At 42.1% G+C, this 14,670-nt stretch overlaps 2 protein-coding genes across 6 annotated transcripts in view; one reads left to right on the forward strand and one right to left on the reverse strand.

Annotated features, from left to right (window-relative positions):
• The window catches only part of LOC108116561 (potassium voltage-gated channel protein Shaker), a 135,712-nt gene that overhangs the window by 117,176 nt on the left and 3,866 nt on the right, over positions 1-14,670 (reverse strand). For 2 of the 5 annotated variants that reach the window (XM_041819237.1, XM_017228570.2), the window contains exon 2: positions 1,667-3,076. In XM_041819237.1, coding sequence (XP_041675171.1) covers positions 1,667-1,812 — 146 coding nt within the window. In that variant the 5' untranslated portion in view covers positions 1,813-3,076. The remainder of the gene's footprint in view (positions 1-1,666; positions 3,077-14,670) is intronic. The other 3 variants (XM_017228561.2, XM_017228552.2, XM_017228543.2) reach the window with 3 other exon arrangements.
• On the forward strand, positions 6,624-10,994 carry LOC108116551 (axonemal 84 kDa protein). Its single transcript, XM_017228492.1, has 13 exons — positions 6,624-6,631; positions 6,738-6,826; positions 6,904-7,342; positions 7,401-7,558; positions 7,628-7,714; positions 7,772-7,971; positions 8,036-8,395; positions 8,453-8,609; positions 8,665-9,518; positions 9,575-9,911; positions 10,071-10,189; positions 10,250-10,325; positions 10,379-10,994. Exons 1-13 carry the CDS (start codon positions 6,629-6,631, stop codon positions 10,992-10,994), a joined length of 3,495 nt encoding a protein of 1,164 aa, XP_017083981.1. The 5' UTR covers positions 6,624-6,628.

Raw genomic sequence — 14,670 nt, forward strand, 5'->3', positions numbered from 1 at the left:
AAATTACGCTTATTGAGGCGATGGAAATTGCAAAAGGAAAATATGGTGAAACGGATAAACACCCCCGCCTATCACAACTTGTTTGCTTTTCGTTTCTCAAATGCATTTTTGACTAAATCTCGTATATTTTCGGGAAAATTGTCCAAAAATAATGATTTTTAGATTTGAATTCAGATTTGTTAGGAATTAAAATACAAACTCAACGAGGTATTACATTCCATATTTGGGCCAATATTGGCTTAGTTGTAAGGAAAATTCAACAATTTTGGGAAGAAAATAGGGAGAAACCAAATTTCGTATCTTTCGATAAGGGCATCATCATCCTTTTTTGTAAAAAATTTACAAAATTAAAGATTTTTAGCTGTGAATGCATTTTTACTAGAAATTCAATTACGAGCTCAACGAGGTATTACATTCTAGATTTGGGTAACTATTGGCCAAGTTATGGGAATAATGCTGTCGCTTTGGGGAGGAAAAAAGGAGAAATGAAGTTTCGCATTTTCTGTAAGGGGTAACATCATCAAAATTCGCTAAAATTGCCCAAAAATCAAGATTTTAAGCTGTGAATGCAGTTTTGATGTAAATTTCATAACGATTACAACGAAGTATGACATTCCTTGTTCGAACCATTATTGGCGAAGCTATGGCCATGATACTGTCATCTTGAGGAGAAAAATGGTAGAAACAAAAGTTCGCATTTTCAATAAGGGGTACCATCATCATTTTTTGTAAAAATTGTCCAAAATTTTACATTTTTAGGTGTGAACACAGTTTTGTTAGAAATTTAAAAACGAATTCAACGAGGTATGACATTCCATATTTGGACCTATATTGGCCGAGTTATGGGAAAAATACTACCACTTTGGAGGAGAAATTGGGAAAAACGAAAGTCCACATTTTCGATAAGGGGTAACATCGTCTTTTTTATGAAAAATGACAAAACTGTTACAGTTTTAGGTGAGTTTGCAGATCTCATAAGAATTAGATAACAAACTCAGCGAGGTGATACAGTTTAAATTCGGACCATTATTGACCGAGCTATGGGAAAAATACTGCCCGTTGGGGGGAATACTCAATGACCAATGATAAGGGCTAACGAAAACTTAAATAAAGCCCCTTTGCTTATAGCCCTATCTTTTCTCATTACAGTATAAGTTCTTAATAAATATAGTAAATGGTCACCTTTAGTATCGATATGATTCCGATAACCGATGAACCAAGGTCAAACTAAAAGTAGAATAACCTGTTAGCATAAATCGTAGTTGCCTTACCAAATGCTCATCTTAAGTATCGAAATGATTCCGATAACCGATGAACTGAGGTTAGGCTAAGATATGAATAACTTCTTAACATAAATTGTGTTTGGCTTACTAAATGGTCACCTTAGGTATCGATATGATTCCGATAACCGATGAACTGAGAGTAAGCTGAGATAAGATCATAGCTGGTGAAGCATTTTTGGATTATAAGTTGAAAAATGAAATAAAAGAGACTTCTTGATATAAATTATAGTAGTAGGCTTACTCAATGGTCACCTTTAGTATCGATATGATTCCGATAACCGATAAACTGAGTTCAAGCCTAGTTAAGATCATGGCCTTAAAAGCTTTTTTATATTGAATTCATCCCTGAATTGGATTCATTCAATCAATTATTAATAACTCACTGGTTTAGGTTGCGCTCGTTGGAACCCGACTGGCTCTGGACGTTCTCCGTGTGACGACGCTCCTTGTGAACGATGCCCATCAGCTTCATCCATGGATTGTTCTGGGAGCCATGGCCTCCCATGCCGCCACTCTGCCACATGGTCATCTTGGCGGCTGTTTCCCAGAACCGGATCCGATCGAAACAGTGGCAGTGGGCAGTGGCAGCAGCCGCTGTTTATTTAGTTTTCCACCGAAACCGAAACGGAAAACTGTATACCGATACGGAAACGCACTCGCGACTTTACAGGAGAGGAGAAACCTTGCGTTTAAAGGGAACTTCAGATTCAGATTCAGATGTATATATCTTTTTATATATATATAGAGATATATATATAGAGAGGTTTAGAGGACAGATGCTTTAGGGCAAAAGTTGAGACTGCGTTGTCGTTGTGTTTGGCAGCCGCATCAATGGATTTTTTGTGTATTTCTTTTTTAGTTTGAACGCCGCCGTCTCACATTTGTCAAAGCCGAGAGTTTGGTTTTGGTTTTTGGATGGAATTGAACTAAGAGTTTGTTTTTTTTTTTTTTTTTTTGCTAATGCTTTTTAAGTTTCTTGGGCGGCTAATGTTGCTTTTGCTTCTCTCGTTTTGCTTTTGCTTTGCTTTTTGGTCGTTTTTGGTATTTTTGTGAGCAACGAACGATTCTCCTCTTCGAATTTTGCTTATTTCGTTTTTTTTTTTTGTTTTTTGGTTTTTTAGTTTTTTGGTTTCTTGGGCCTACGTCTAAAATTAATAATCACAATGGGCGTACAACTTATCCGTTTTTCCTCGTCGATATTTCCGTTTTTGTTAACCAATTTTTAATGCTAATTATTGTTGGGTCTCTGCTTTGCTTGTTATTTCCAGCCTCCGTTTGGGTTCATTAAATTTAGTATGCAAAAATTTCTCTCCTTGTATATTTTGTCTTCTAGCTAAATTTTGCTGGCCAAAGGTTCTAAATATCGAATGGATTTAACCAATTAATGATCTTTACTTTTACTTTAAGCGATAGTCGAGCAATGGACGACTATTTGCTACCCAAAACTCTTTGAATTTTCATTTACAAAGTTAACTTTAAAGTTAAGTTTAGTGTTTAATATTTAAATCGGACAAACTGATGATTAAAACGAGAAGAAACGAAGAAGAGTTATGGGGGGCACTTGGCAAAATCATACATATTTACAATTTATCCGTAGGTATGTACAACATTTGCTTCCAATTACAACTTTTGACTAGTTATTTGCTTTTTACGATTGCTTTTTGGTTGACTTGTTTGTTGTTTGTTGTTGTTGTTGTTGTAGTGATAGGTGTAGTTGTTTTTGTTGCTGATATAGTGCATAGGGCAGGAAGGCGGTTTCAAACAACGATATGAAAATTTACGAGCACAGTCTGCTGAAAATATAAGGAAAAATCGAAATTAGATATTTGTTAACTTTAAATTGTAAAAGAAAGTCTTAAAATTAAGTTATTTTTAATAAATTTTAACTTAAACTTTAAGTTACGTTACTTATAAAATCACTTCTTTAACATTAACTTAGATAAATTTATACGATTTTCTAGGTTTTGGCTATAAAATATACATTAATTACCATTACCAGTTAGTTACTATATCTGGTATTTATACCTCCACCTGTTTGCCCTTAAGTGTTAACCATAATTTCCACCCACTTATAAACAAAAAGCCAAACGCATTAGCATATGGGTCCCATTGATGTTGCTCCCCAGAAGCCAGCCAGCCAGCCAGCCAAAAACAAAGCTCTCCATTCGGTTCCATTATGTAGCAACGACTCGAATCATCGCCAAATGGGAATCATCATTTGGCTTATGGAGAATGTCTCAATATATTTGCAATTTTCAATGTTCAAAGTGGGGGGAGTGTTTTCACCGCCTCCCTTGGAAAATCTGACAAGTCAAATGGTGGGAAGGAAAGGGAGAGTACGAAGAGATTGTCCGATTCTGTCAGTCTGCTAAGTACTCTGAAGCACACCCACATCCATTCCCACACACACACACACACACACACACACACACTGTTACACTACCACGTTTTTGGGGACTCGAGCGTGTGCACATTTGCAATGCCATCAACGTCGCATCGAGCACATTAAGAAACCATTCCACCTCAGATCACACTCTCCATAGTCATCGGCATCGTCATCGTCATAGCCATAGCCATAGCCATCGTCATACCCATTCCCATTTCCTCATACAGATCTCCCCACATCCAACCTCATCCACCATTCCCATTCCCATCCCTCCAACGATGTCTGGCTGTGCCGTTAGCAAACTCATTCCCGCCCAGCTGGACACCAGTTAAAGCCTCAGAATACATAATTATAAAATCGACAACCAAGAGCGCAAAAATCGTGTATCCAGCTGTGAGATACTCACTAAATGGATTTATTATTTCAACAGACAAAAGGCAAGAAAGTGTTTTTGCATTTTTTGGTTTTGTGACAAAACAAAAATCCACAACCATTGTTGAATATTTCTTTATAGATATATACAGAAAACTAAGCCAGAAAAGGAGGAAATTCAAAGCTAATCTTTTGGTAGTTTCATTTTAAATATAACCAATTCCCTAACAAGTACCAAAACTGCCTAATTAAAACATTTAAATTGCCATAAAAAAAGCCAACTTACTTCTTAACTTCTAACTAAAAAGCTAATTTGCAACACTGTTATTCAGTTTTGTAAGCAATTTGGCATTCAGAGATATTCCTTTCACGCCCGAGTTGAAGAAAAAGAAGGCGAAGAGATTGCCATCATGGGTTAAACAAAGGCAACTCGAACAGCAGCTTCCGTTTGAGCGCTGCAGTTTCATATATCCACTTTCCACTCTCCACTTTCCAGTTGCAGCTTCTCTGGCAGCTTCTGTTTTTAAGCTTGCAGCAACATGAAGCATTTAACCGTTCGCCATTCACCAATTTTGTCAGATTGCAAAGTTCACTCGAGCGTGCGGCATTCAGGATTTAGCTGGAGATGGATGCTGCAGCGCGCCAGCAGATGGAGATGAAGGATGAGCTGCGGATTCTAAAGCCCTCCCCCTTCTCTTCTCCTCCTCACCTCCTTTTTTTTTATCGCTTTTGTTGCAGTTTGTCGCCTGTCGACTGACGAGTGTCGCCTGTAGCCAGGCAACTTGCAACGCCTCAACTCGACGATCTGTCAACGTCAACGGTGCGTATGATAAATTTTTATTGTGCATCTGCCATGAATCCCTTTCTGTTCGTTCTTCTTTGCCACACCAAGCACTTTTCCACCATGCCCACCCTGCCATTTGACATTTCCCATATCCCATTTTCCACTTGGCCACTGCAATTTAAACTAATTACGCCCGAGTCTCTATACAAATATATTGTCATGCCAACCGTTGGCCCCACAATCTCTATTATTTACACAAAAATTATATCGTATTATGAGCACCAGCACCTGGTCAAACTGGAGGATGAGAGGATGGAGGCTAGTGCCCAGTGGCAAGAAGGGATGGGATTATAAGGCATGTCCAATGCTCTCACAGAGCAGCTGCAATAAATAACCAGGAAAAGGGAACAAAAAATTGTGGGGAAAAAAGCAAAGAAAAGAAGGCAAACAGAAAAAAGCTAGCAGAAATGAAGGAAAAGCAAAGACTGAAAGAGCATTTAATGCAGTTATCTATGCACTTTCCATAGAAGAGTCCTTCAGCTAACTTATCTAAATTAGGTAAATTTTCCTTTAAGGCTTTAAATTTCTTAATTTTTGAAGTCTAAAGACTGCCAGTTTCTTCTAACAGGTTTCTTACTTACAAATATCTGCAAACTAAAACGAACCCCAAGTCGAATACCCCTTGGTTAGAGTATAGATAGAAGCACCACCTACTGATTGAATTGTCTCTTTTTTATTCCGCCCTTTTTAAAAAGCATTCACAGCGAGCCTGAACTCCTGAACTCTGCCCACTCGTGCCGCCCTTTTGGTGCCTGCATCCTGCTATTAATTTGATAAGCCAAAGGTGGGTCCGCAATTAGCCGGAAGACCAGGAGGAGCTCGAACAGCCTGGCCTGAAATTTAAATAGGCTGGTAATTAAGCGACGTTGTCACCTTGACACCTAGGGGACTGGGCGAAGAACCTACCCCCCCTCAAAAAAAAAAGGAAACTCTCGCATGGGAAAAACTTTGGCAGCGAAAAAGGCGAAAATTTAAATGCGATAGCGAGGGGAGAGGGCAAAGTTCAATCAGTAAACGGTTAACGCTTACGGCAATTAACTCGATAATAATGGACAATATTGCCGTGGGAAATCGGAAAAGTGCTTTAAATTATGGTTAACCCCGACGAAGTGTAAAAGTAAAATTGTTAACTGCCGCACCTTCTGAATATTCAATTCATTGTTTTTAAGACTCAATAAGGATATCCACACCTATGCTATTAATTAATATTAAGTCTTAAATATTAAATCGAAAGAATTCCCCTTTGATTTTCCATTTACTGCGATAACCAACCACTTTATCCATCGGTACTCGCTTGGCTGACTTTCCAGATTAAGCTTTTCCGACTCCCTCGCTGTCTCCAGCAAAGTCCCCAAAGGCATTGGTGTCTTCTCACCTCGGCCAGGGAAATCCCGAATCCTTGGAATTCCCCTAGCCTTGCCCATCCAATGCCTCATCCTTGGAGAATACGGCGTGACACCTCAGCCCCCTCCCCTTTGGATAGTTTCCTGCCACGCGCAACTTGACGGGGGATTTTCGGTAAACATTTTTGGCCAACGCTAAGCTCCCCCATTGAATATTTAATTAGGGAAATTATGGCGGGGCCAGAGGAAAGGATTTCTATCCGGCCACCTGAGTTGCCCGGGCAGCTGGCAGCCCACAGAAAAACAAAAATAGGAAACACTCTGGTTGCCAGGAGTCGTGTTGGATCAATAGCAACGTGGCAAAAGGATCCATTTGCAAGGGAGGACACCTCGGGATAAGATGGTAGGCCACGGGTCAAATGCCCAGCTTAGAGCTAATGAAGATGCTAATTACCATAATGATGATAATGATGATGATGATGCAAATTTCATGACAACAACAACAACAGCCGCCCAAAAAGAAGCTTTCGAAGAAGGAGAAGGCCCGTCTGGAGGCCGAGCAGGCTGAGCTCATGCGAATTGAAATGGAGAAGGAAAAGTAAGTTTCAGTTTTAGTTTAACTTTTAACTCTTTTCCAAAGAAAGAAGTTTAAAAATCTGACTAATCCCCCCACAGACTTAAAAAGCTGGAGGAGGCCCGTCAGCGCAAGAAACTAGAGATGGAGCAGGCCAAGCACCGGCAGCAACAGGAGGTGGCCGAAAACCGGAAACGGCGATCGCAACTCAAGGACAGCATGCTCTTCTTCGACGCCGTGCGAACGGCCATCGAAGCCATCAAAGATGGCGAGCGGCACGAACGGGACTGGGAGAAGTTCATGCGTTGCAATGGCCTGCCAAATGCGGCCAGTCCCAGTGACCTGCGCAAGTACATCCATCAGTGGCACACGGACATAGCCAAGCGTCAACTGGAGTCCCGCAACTGGCTCCTGCGCACCGATGAACGAACTCTACTGACCCAAGATGCCCAGGTGCCGGATCTCACGAGGATTTCACTGCGCCAACAGCAGGGACGACTGGGCGATGTCTACTCGCAGAGGATTAAGGAGGTTCTGGGGGTGGGAATCTTTCAAACTCTTTCTAGATATTTCTTAGGACTCTCTATATATATCACAGATTCTCAATGAGTTGGATGAAATGCTGCCTTTCAAGCAGAAATCCGCCATGATTGCCGCTGATTTGGTTAAACTAAAGACTGAGATGAGGGTCTTCCTCAAGCAACATCTCGATGAGTTCACCTACAAGACCATGTCGCATATAGAAAGGGATATGGAGTAGGTTTCTGATAAATCTATATATATATCTATATCTCTGAATCATAACAGAACATAACTTCCCTATAGAATCGATAGACCAGGAGTCTCAAAACACATCTACAGCTCGGATGTCTTCCAGAGCTTCGTTTGGACCTTCTCCAAGGATGCTCAAATGTGAGTTTCCATATTGGAAAGTCCACTTCTTAGCCATATTTTAATCTTATTCCACAGAGCCCTTAACCCAAAAGCACGAATTGGCGAACAATCTGCCCACAATGAGATCGATTTTCCCACCATTGAAATGCAAATCTCACTGCCACCCACGGTCTACCTTCAGAGTTCAGCCTTGCGAGGTCTCTGGCTGAACTATGACCACTTCAGTGACTACTGCAGCAGCTATTGCTTGAAGCATGCACGATCTGCCAATGCCAGTAAGATACATTTGCTTAGGTACTTTCCACTGCTAAGATACTAAGATACTTCTTCTTGCCACAGATATCCTGCGGCAAACAAAGCGGGAGTGGCGCAAACGCAAAGAGATCCTGCAGGCGATGCTGGACGAGTGCGGCAGGGAAATTCCACTCTCAGAGTTAGAACAGCTCACCCAGGACCAGCACTCGGCCAGTTCGCAGCCGCCGCGGGAACGCACCTACGATGTGGATAAACTTTATGCAGAGTACGAGGATGAGCTGAGCAAGGCCCATCGCAGGGCCATTGGACCCGAAGCCTATGGAATGCTAGAGACGGACGTCAATCTACGGAAATATCGCATCATTGGCGGTGTCTACTGCATCGACTTCCTGGAAACACCACAGCAGGATAAGCAGCTAAATGCCAGATCCTTCATTCGAACCAGTTGAGTTTCCACTTCAGATTAGTTTATATTAACCTTAACTATGAAACTACTTTTAGTAACTTCGGCCAACAGTTTGGTGCACAAGGAATACTACCAGACCTACAAGCCACCGCCTCCGGTTCTGCCAGGTGTAAGACGACTGCCCGAAGAGATTGAGGCTGAAATGCGAATGATTGAAGCGGCCCTGGACAAACTGGCATTGGTCACTCTGCAGTAAGTATTTCCATTACCGAAAACCAACTCAATTCCTAATAAGAAACCCCCAAAGACTACCCGATTCTGTGATTTGGTTTGAGCCACCTGTGGCCTGTCGCTGGGAAACCAATGTAGAAACTCTAGAAATGGAGCTAGCCGATGGCATAAAGCCGGAGGTTAAGAAACCAACCGAGGATGCTGATGGAGAGGGGGATGCCACGGGTGCTGTCAGTGGAACGGCGGCTGCTACAACAGCCACGCCTACTGAAGCCACTCCGCTGTCCACCCACGCCCAAGCCAGTCCCCTTAAAAGTTCACCTCGCTGCCCAGCCCGCATGCGTTCCCAGAAATCAGACATTCCTGGTGAATCCCAACAGCAGATACTTCGGGAAATCAATGACTTTGATCTGCGGGCCATTCCCAGCAATGTGGATTTATACGGTCTGGTCAAGGATTTTGTGGTTCCACGTCTGCCCCAAGGATTCTGCGTTCGCATTGAGCAATCGACCCCGATTATGTCCACCGGCATGAGACAGCGAAAGGTAATGTTTCTAGCTCGGCAAACCCACATTCGATTGGGTCAGGGATTGGGTTTGGGTAAAGATCTGAAAGATGATCAGCTGGCGATACCCAAGGAACTGCAGAAGCTTCAGTTGAATGCCAAGACCGGTCTGGGATCTGAGTTTCTGGACACTGAGGAACCCGCCGAGATGTTTCCGCCTCTCTGCTTCGATAAGCTTCTGAAGTTCCGGCAAATGGCTCCACGGAATAAGCCACCTGCCCACCACCAAGGCTATCTGTTCTCCCAGTTAATTGAGGACATGGACCGACTTTGGCGATTGCAGTTGCCCAGAGATCAGCAGGAGGAACTCATCCAGCAAATATCCGAGCAGCTATCGCCCACTGGTTCGCGATCCAGTGAGTCGGGTGAGTTTTATCTATGGAGAGCCAGGGTTTCTACCCTAAGAGATCCTAACTTGCAGGTGAAAAGGCACCCAAAGAGGCAGAAACTGATGGAGATCTTCAGGAGAACATGCAACCACTTAGCCAGGAGCTAGTGGATGTCCTGCAACCTGCCGCAGCAGCCGCTGCCTTTGCCTACTACACGGGTATATCCTTTGTCCGGGACTCACAGCTGCCACCAGAACCAGAACCAGAGACCACAGCCAAACGCTCTAACAGCATGGATAGCAGTGAGGACGACGACGATGATGTGGATAGCCTGGTGGAGCTTCTCGAAGGTGGCACCTCCACGGCAGCCAACACTCTCCACGACCTGCTGGGTCCACCGACAAACAGTGACAGCAGTGACAGCGAAAGGTATGCAAGAACAAGGTTGACACGTCTGATTGATCGATCTGAGTTCCGTTCAATCATTGAGGGAGGGGGAAAATCCTCGAAAGGATGGTTAAAACTTCAACAACCTGCAGTGCCCCGCAAACATTGATATATATTTTATATTTAAATTTAAACGAATAGCAAACAGAAAATGAGCAATGCGGCAGCCATAACCCAGGGCAAGTGGAGCACCCGCGATGTCCACGACACCAAGTTCAACGAGGACAAGCTCTCGATACAGTTTCGAACTGGAAGATTGGGTAAGCATCCTTAGGCTTAAATATTTCTTAAACTCAACATAATTCTTCTTTAATTTTTAGGAATCTTTGGTTTTGCTTTGAATAAATACAGCAATATGCCCTATCAGACTTGGGACTTACGCCCAGATATGAAAAAGTTAGCTAAAAATATCTTAAAGTTCTTCCCATTCTAACTTTCTTGTCCTCTAGTCCTGGCACTATCATCTTTAGTTTTACTGCCTCTCTGATCAGTCTGGATATGACTATAACCGAATCGGGCTATACGGTTAATAACTTTCAGGGCGGCAGTACTCAAGGCATCACCGATATGATTGGGAAAACATTATCCCTGACAGAGCTTAAGGCCACGCTGATTCTATCTGCGGTGGATATTTTCCCGGATGAGGATGCCTTCTGCTATACAGAGGGATCCTGTGAGAAGAACTACGTCATGGAGATGCACTGCTATGCGTGTCTCTCGACTCTAGCTCAATCGCACAATTTCAGTTGGTCTCGATGGAATCTTTTGGCCGGTTCCCGGACTGCTGTCCTGTTGGTTCGCGAACTAATCGAGGGCAAGAAGGTGCCTTACTACTCCACATTGCTGGTTACTCCCCTTAAGACTTCGATTATTGATTGTACGGAAGTATCAGCCAGTTTTAATGCTGTTGGAATTCCAGGAATGGAATACTATGCCGATCTCTATCAGCTATCACAGGCTCATTCGCAGCCAGGCAGTCTGGAGAAACAGAGGACCATGAGCCCTGTTCTAAGGGACAATGTGGCCAAGATTCTAATGGCCATTCGACCACTGAGCTTGTGTTGATAAACAATAAATCAATATTAATAATGGGAAAATAATAAATTTCATTTCATACGTCATTGGTAAAACGTAGATTTACATGAACTTTGCAAATTCCTTCTTCCTGCACAAAGGCCTCTGTGTTGGCATATTAGATTTAATGTTAAATATTCTATGCATAGCGTACATAATGCAGAGCCATATCGATAATTCAGCTTTTTATCCACTTAGGAATAGCGCTTAGCCACAAAGGCATCATCAATCTCTAACGAAATTGTCTCCCTCTCCAATTATAATACATTTCCATTGTCAGCAGTTTGTCTCTTCCCTTATGGACCTTTCTTGTATGCCCCACCCACCATTAGTTACCATTCCTACAGTACTCCCCCACTACCACAACCACAACCACTCACACTCACTCACACACAGACCCCTTACAAAGGCAGCACAATTAACATATTCACTGCGAGCTTATCCCTTAATGCTCGCTTGGGCCTCTTGCCATTTTTTCACTTTGCCCGTCATTCCATTTTCGTCCTGAGGCGAAAAAGGAAGAAGCGGTTAAGGAGCAGGAAGAGGAGAAAATAAACAAGAAGAATTATATATCCAACTATTAAATACCCTGGGATTTGTCTCTTAAAGAACGGACATCTGTTGATTTTCAAAGTGTAAATCGTAGCATACTTTTCAGCATCTTCTAAACAAACCTCAATCCTGCATAGATTTCCATTACAAGACTTTAAGTTCTATAATAATTTCTCATATAATTCACAATTTCTATATACCTTTTACCTCTACAAGTAACGAGAAAAGCGACCACGCTGCGTATACGCAGCTTGCGTGTGGTGGGTGGTTATATTTTTCTGGTTTTCCCACTTTTTGGAGGCTGGGGGTTAACTTCCCGTTTATTGTGGCCGCCAGTGAAGGTCGCACAGCGCAATTGGCGCCAAGCTGTCTGACAACTGCGTCAACTGAAATGCCTCCACAACACCTCCACCACCCCCCCTCCCTTTTTTTCTCTCTTTAGCTGTCGTTTGTTTTGTTAATGAGCAAGTCCGCCCGAGGCCCCCTGATCCCCCGGAACCGACCATCCAACAGCGCCGTTTTCCATATGCATAAATAAATAATTAAAAAGTATTTGTCTTTCCCAAATTGAATTGAATGCGAACTGGGAATTTAGGTTGGAGGTTGGTTAAAAGTTTTCAATGCAGAAATCTCAAATACCCTTCGCTGGCAATAAATAAACTTTTTTAAATGTATTAAATTTCTAGAAAATAAAATGCTTAGATAAGAATATTTGTTCTAGCATTTTATCTATTTATCAGATTTCTTAATACTTTTCCTATCTTTTTAGAGTGAACCTACGAATCAACCTAGGTTGATTTTGACCCTCTCCCCTAAACCGTTGGCCCGTTGACAGATTTGTGCTGCAATTGCGGTTTGTGTTTCGGATTGTTGTGCAACAACAACAAGGACAAGGATATGAAACCACACTGTTATGCCAGCCCACTTTTCAGTCACGACCGCTCCTGATCCCTTTTGGCCTAATCGCATATAAATTACCACTGATGTGGCTGTTTTTGATTTTTTGTTGTTAGATTTTCTTTTTTTGGGGGGAGCTTACCGTCCGTGGTCGGAAGGCAAGTGTGAACTTTGTTTCCGTTTCCGGTTTTGACACCTGTACCCGGGGTAACCGTTTCCTATTTCCCGTTTAACCGCACATACACCTGTCGGATACCCGGCTAAAAATGCCATTTATTCACCATTTATTTCGATTGGCTACACTAATTTCGGTTGTAAACATTTGTTTTGGCTTGCCTAAACAGATTTTTGCATAAATTAAATATTTGCCACACTTTACAGAATTATCTCCTCGAATCTCATGACCATTTTCGAGTGGGGGGGGCTTTATTTAATTCGATGCCATACATTTGCCAAGTCAAATCCATTTTCCTGGCACATACCGAGTACGAGTATTACATGTGTTAAGTGTAAAGCATAACTATGCAAATGTCCACCCCAGCGTGTGGCTGTGTGCGTAAATAATGTTTGTGCTTTAATCAAGACAGCACTAAAATTCGTGTTACCTGGCATCAACAATAAATCTGGTTTTTCTCTTATTTTTATTTTTATTCCTATGTTTTCTCCCAGCTTTTTCTGCACAATCTTAACAACGGAGAACATGTGTGTGTGTGTGTTTGGTTGCGTTTGTAAGTGTGCGACTTTAATGCGATGCTTTTGTAGCACACATACGAGGACATGCCGTTAAATCCGCAGGCGGCGCGCAAAAGTATGCTACGTAATTTAAGTTAATAGCCGACTTGCACACACGCACACACACACAAACACAGGCAAATACAGTGAAAAGGAGAGGTAGTAGGATAGAGTGAGCGAGCGAGACACACACACACACGCATTCAGAGCTCCGCGTCTGTTCAAATTACAATTCATTATGTACAGGTGGCGAGCGAGTGAGTGTGTGCACACGGTGAGTACGAGTAGGTGCACTGCAAAACCCCCTTTAAGACCCTATAAATCTTCAATGTAAATTATTAAAAGAAAGTTATAGGGTTAAAATGAGTTTTACATCACTTTCGAAGGTGTCTAACAACATATTTAAGCTGATCCGAGGTTTAGAAGAAGAACTAACGAAATCAAAAATCAGAAAAACATTTCAAGTTTATGCTCAGTGTAGCTCTGCTGTGTGAGTGAGATGGAGCATTGTCAAGCAGCGCGCGGTTATGACGCAAGCAGGCTTTAAGCCCCAGCAGAAACGCGGCAGAGGCTGCGGCAGAGACTTCCGCATGCGACACTTGAAATGTCGCTGCTTCTGCTCCTTCTGCTTGCCACTGCTTGCCTTGATTACAGTTGCAAGACACTTCAACTGCAGGGTAAAAACGGTTGTATAGAAAAACCCAACTCCTCCACATAAAAACTGTTTTATCCAAAAAAAAGAAAAAACCTTGGATTTCATGATGCCACAATTGCTGGCAGTAAGTACCTAATATTAGAAATCTCTAGCAGATTGCAATCACTTAAAAAGATATCCAAAAGTATGCTATAATATATATTGAGTCCAGCAGAAGTATAGATAAATGCCAAAAGGCAACGATGTTTCAAGTATTTTTGAGACCCTTTTATGGGATTAAAAGCCAGAAGAAGTAGAAGTATCTCGTATCTAAGCACAAATTGATATCTGGGCCTGATCTGATCATATAAGGATACGAAATCTAGGATAACCACATCTATATTCCGCGAATCAATGCTTAAGTATAGGGTAACGAGCCCGTTGCATTCGTTATTTCCAACCACTCTATATTTTTTGCATTGTGTTTCAGCAATTTGCGTCAAATTTTGAGTTTAAGTGTCAATTACAGCAACAAAAACATCGCGAGACATGGCAAAAAAGAAATACAAAATGAAGAAGAAAAAACGAAGAACGATGGCAAATGACAGAAGGAGACGGAGATAGGCGCTTTACACATCTCGTCTACCTTTCATCGAGGGGCTAAGAAGAAAAGGGAGCGAGTGTCACCTACGTGCTTGTCAAGTTGACAGCCTTCTTTTTTTTTGTGTTTTGCTTTTTCGCCTTTGCCTTTCTTGTTTCCCTTTTTTACCTTCTTTGGTTTCGTTTCGTTTTTAACCTCAATTTACAACGTCTCTGATGCTGGGCAGGTGTGTGCCTTGAAATCTATATGTG

This window comes from Drosophila eugracilis, unplaced genomic scaffold, assembly GCF_018153835.1.
Source record: "Drosophila eugracilis isolate 14026-0451.02 unplaced genomic scaffold, ASM1815383v1 contig_498, whole genome shotgun sequence".
In the NCBI taxonomy this organism is placed as follows: Eukaryota; Metazoa; Arthropoda; class Insecta; order Diptera; family Drosophilidae; genus Drosophila; species Drosophila eugracilis.

Coding starts and splice junctions, on each gene's coding strand:
- LOC108116551 (XM_017228492.1), top strand. Junction 7,559..7,627: donor CATATAGAAAGGGATATGGA/GTAGGTTTCTGA, acceptor ACTTCCCTATAG/AATCGATAGACCAGGAGTCT. Junction 9,519..9,574: donor TTCGCGATCCAGTGAGTCGG/GTGAGTTTTATC, acceptor CCTAACTTGCAG/GTGAAAAGGCACCCAAAGAG.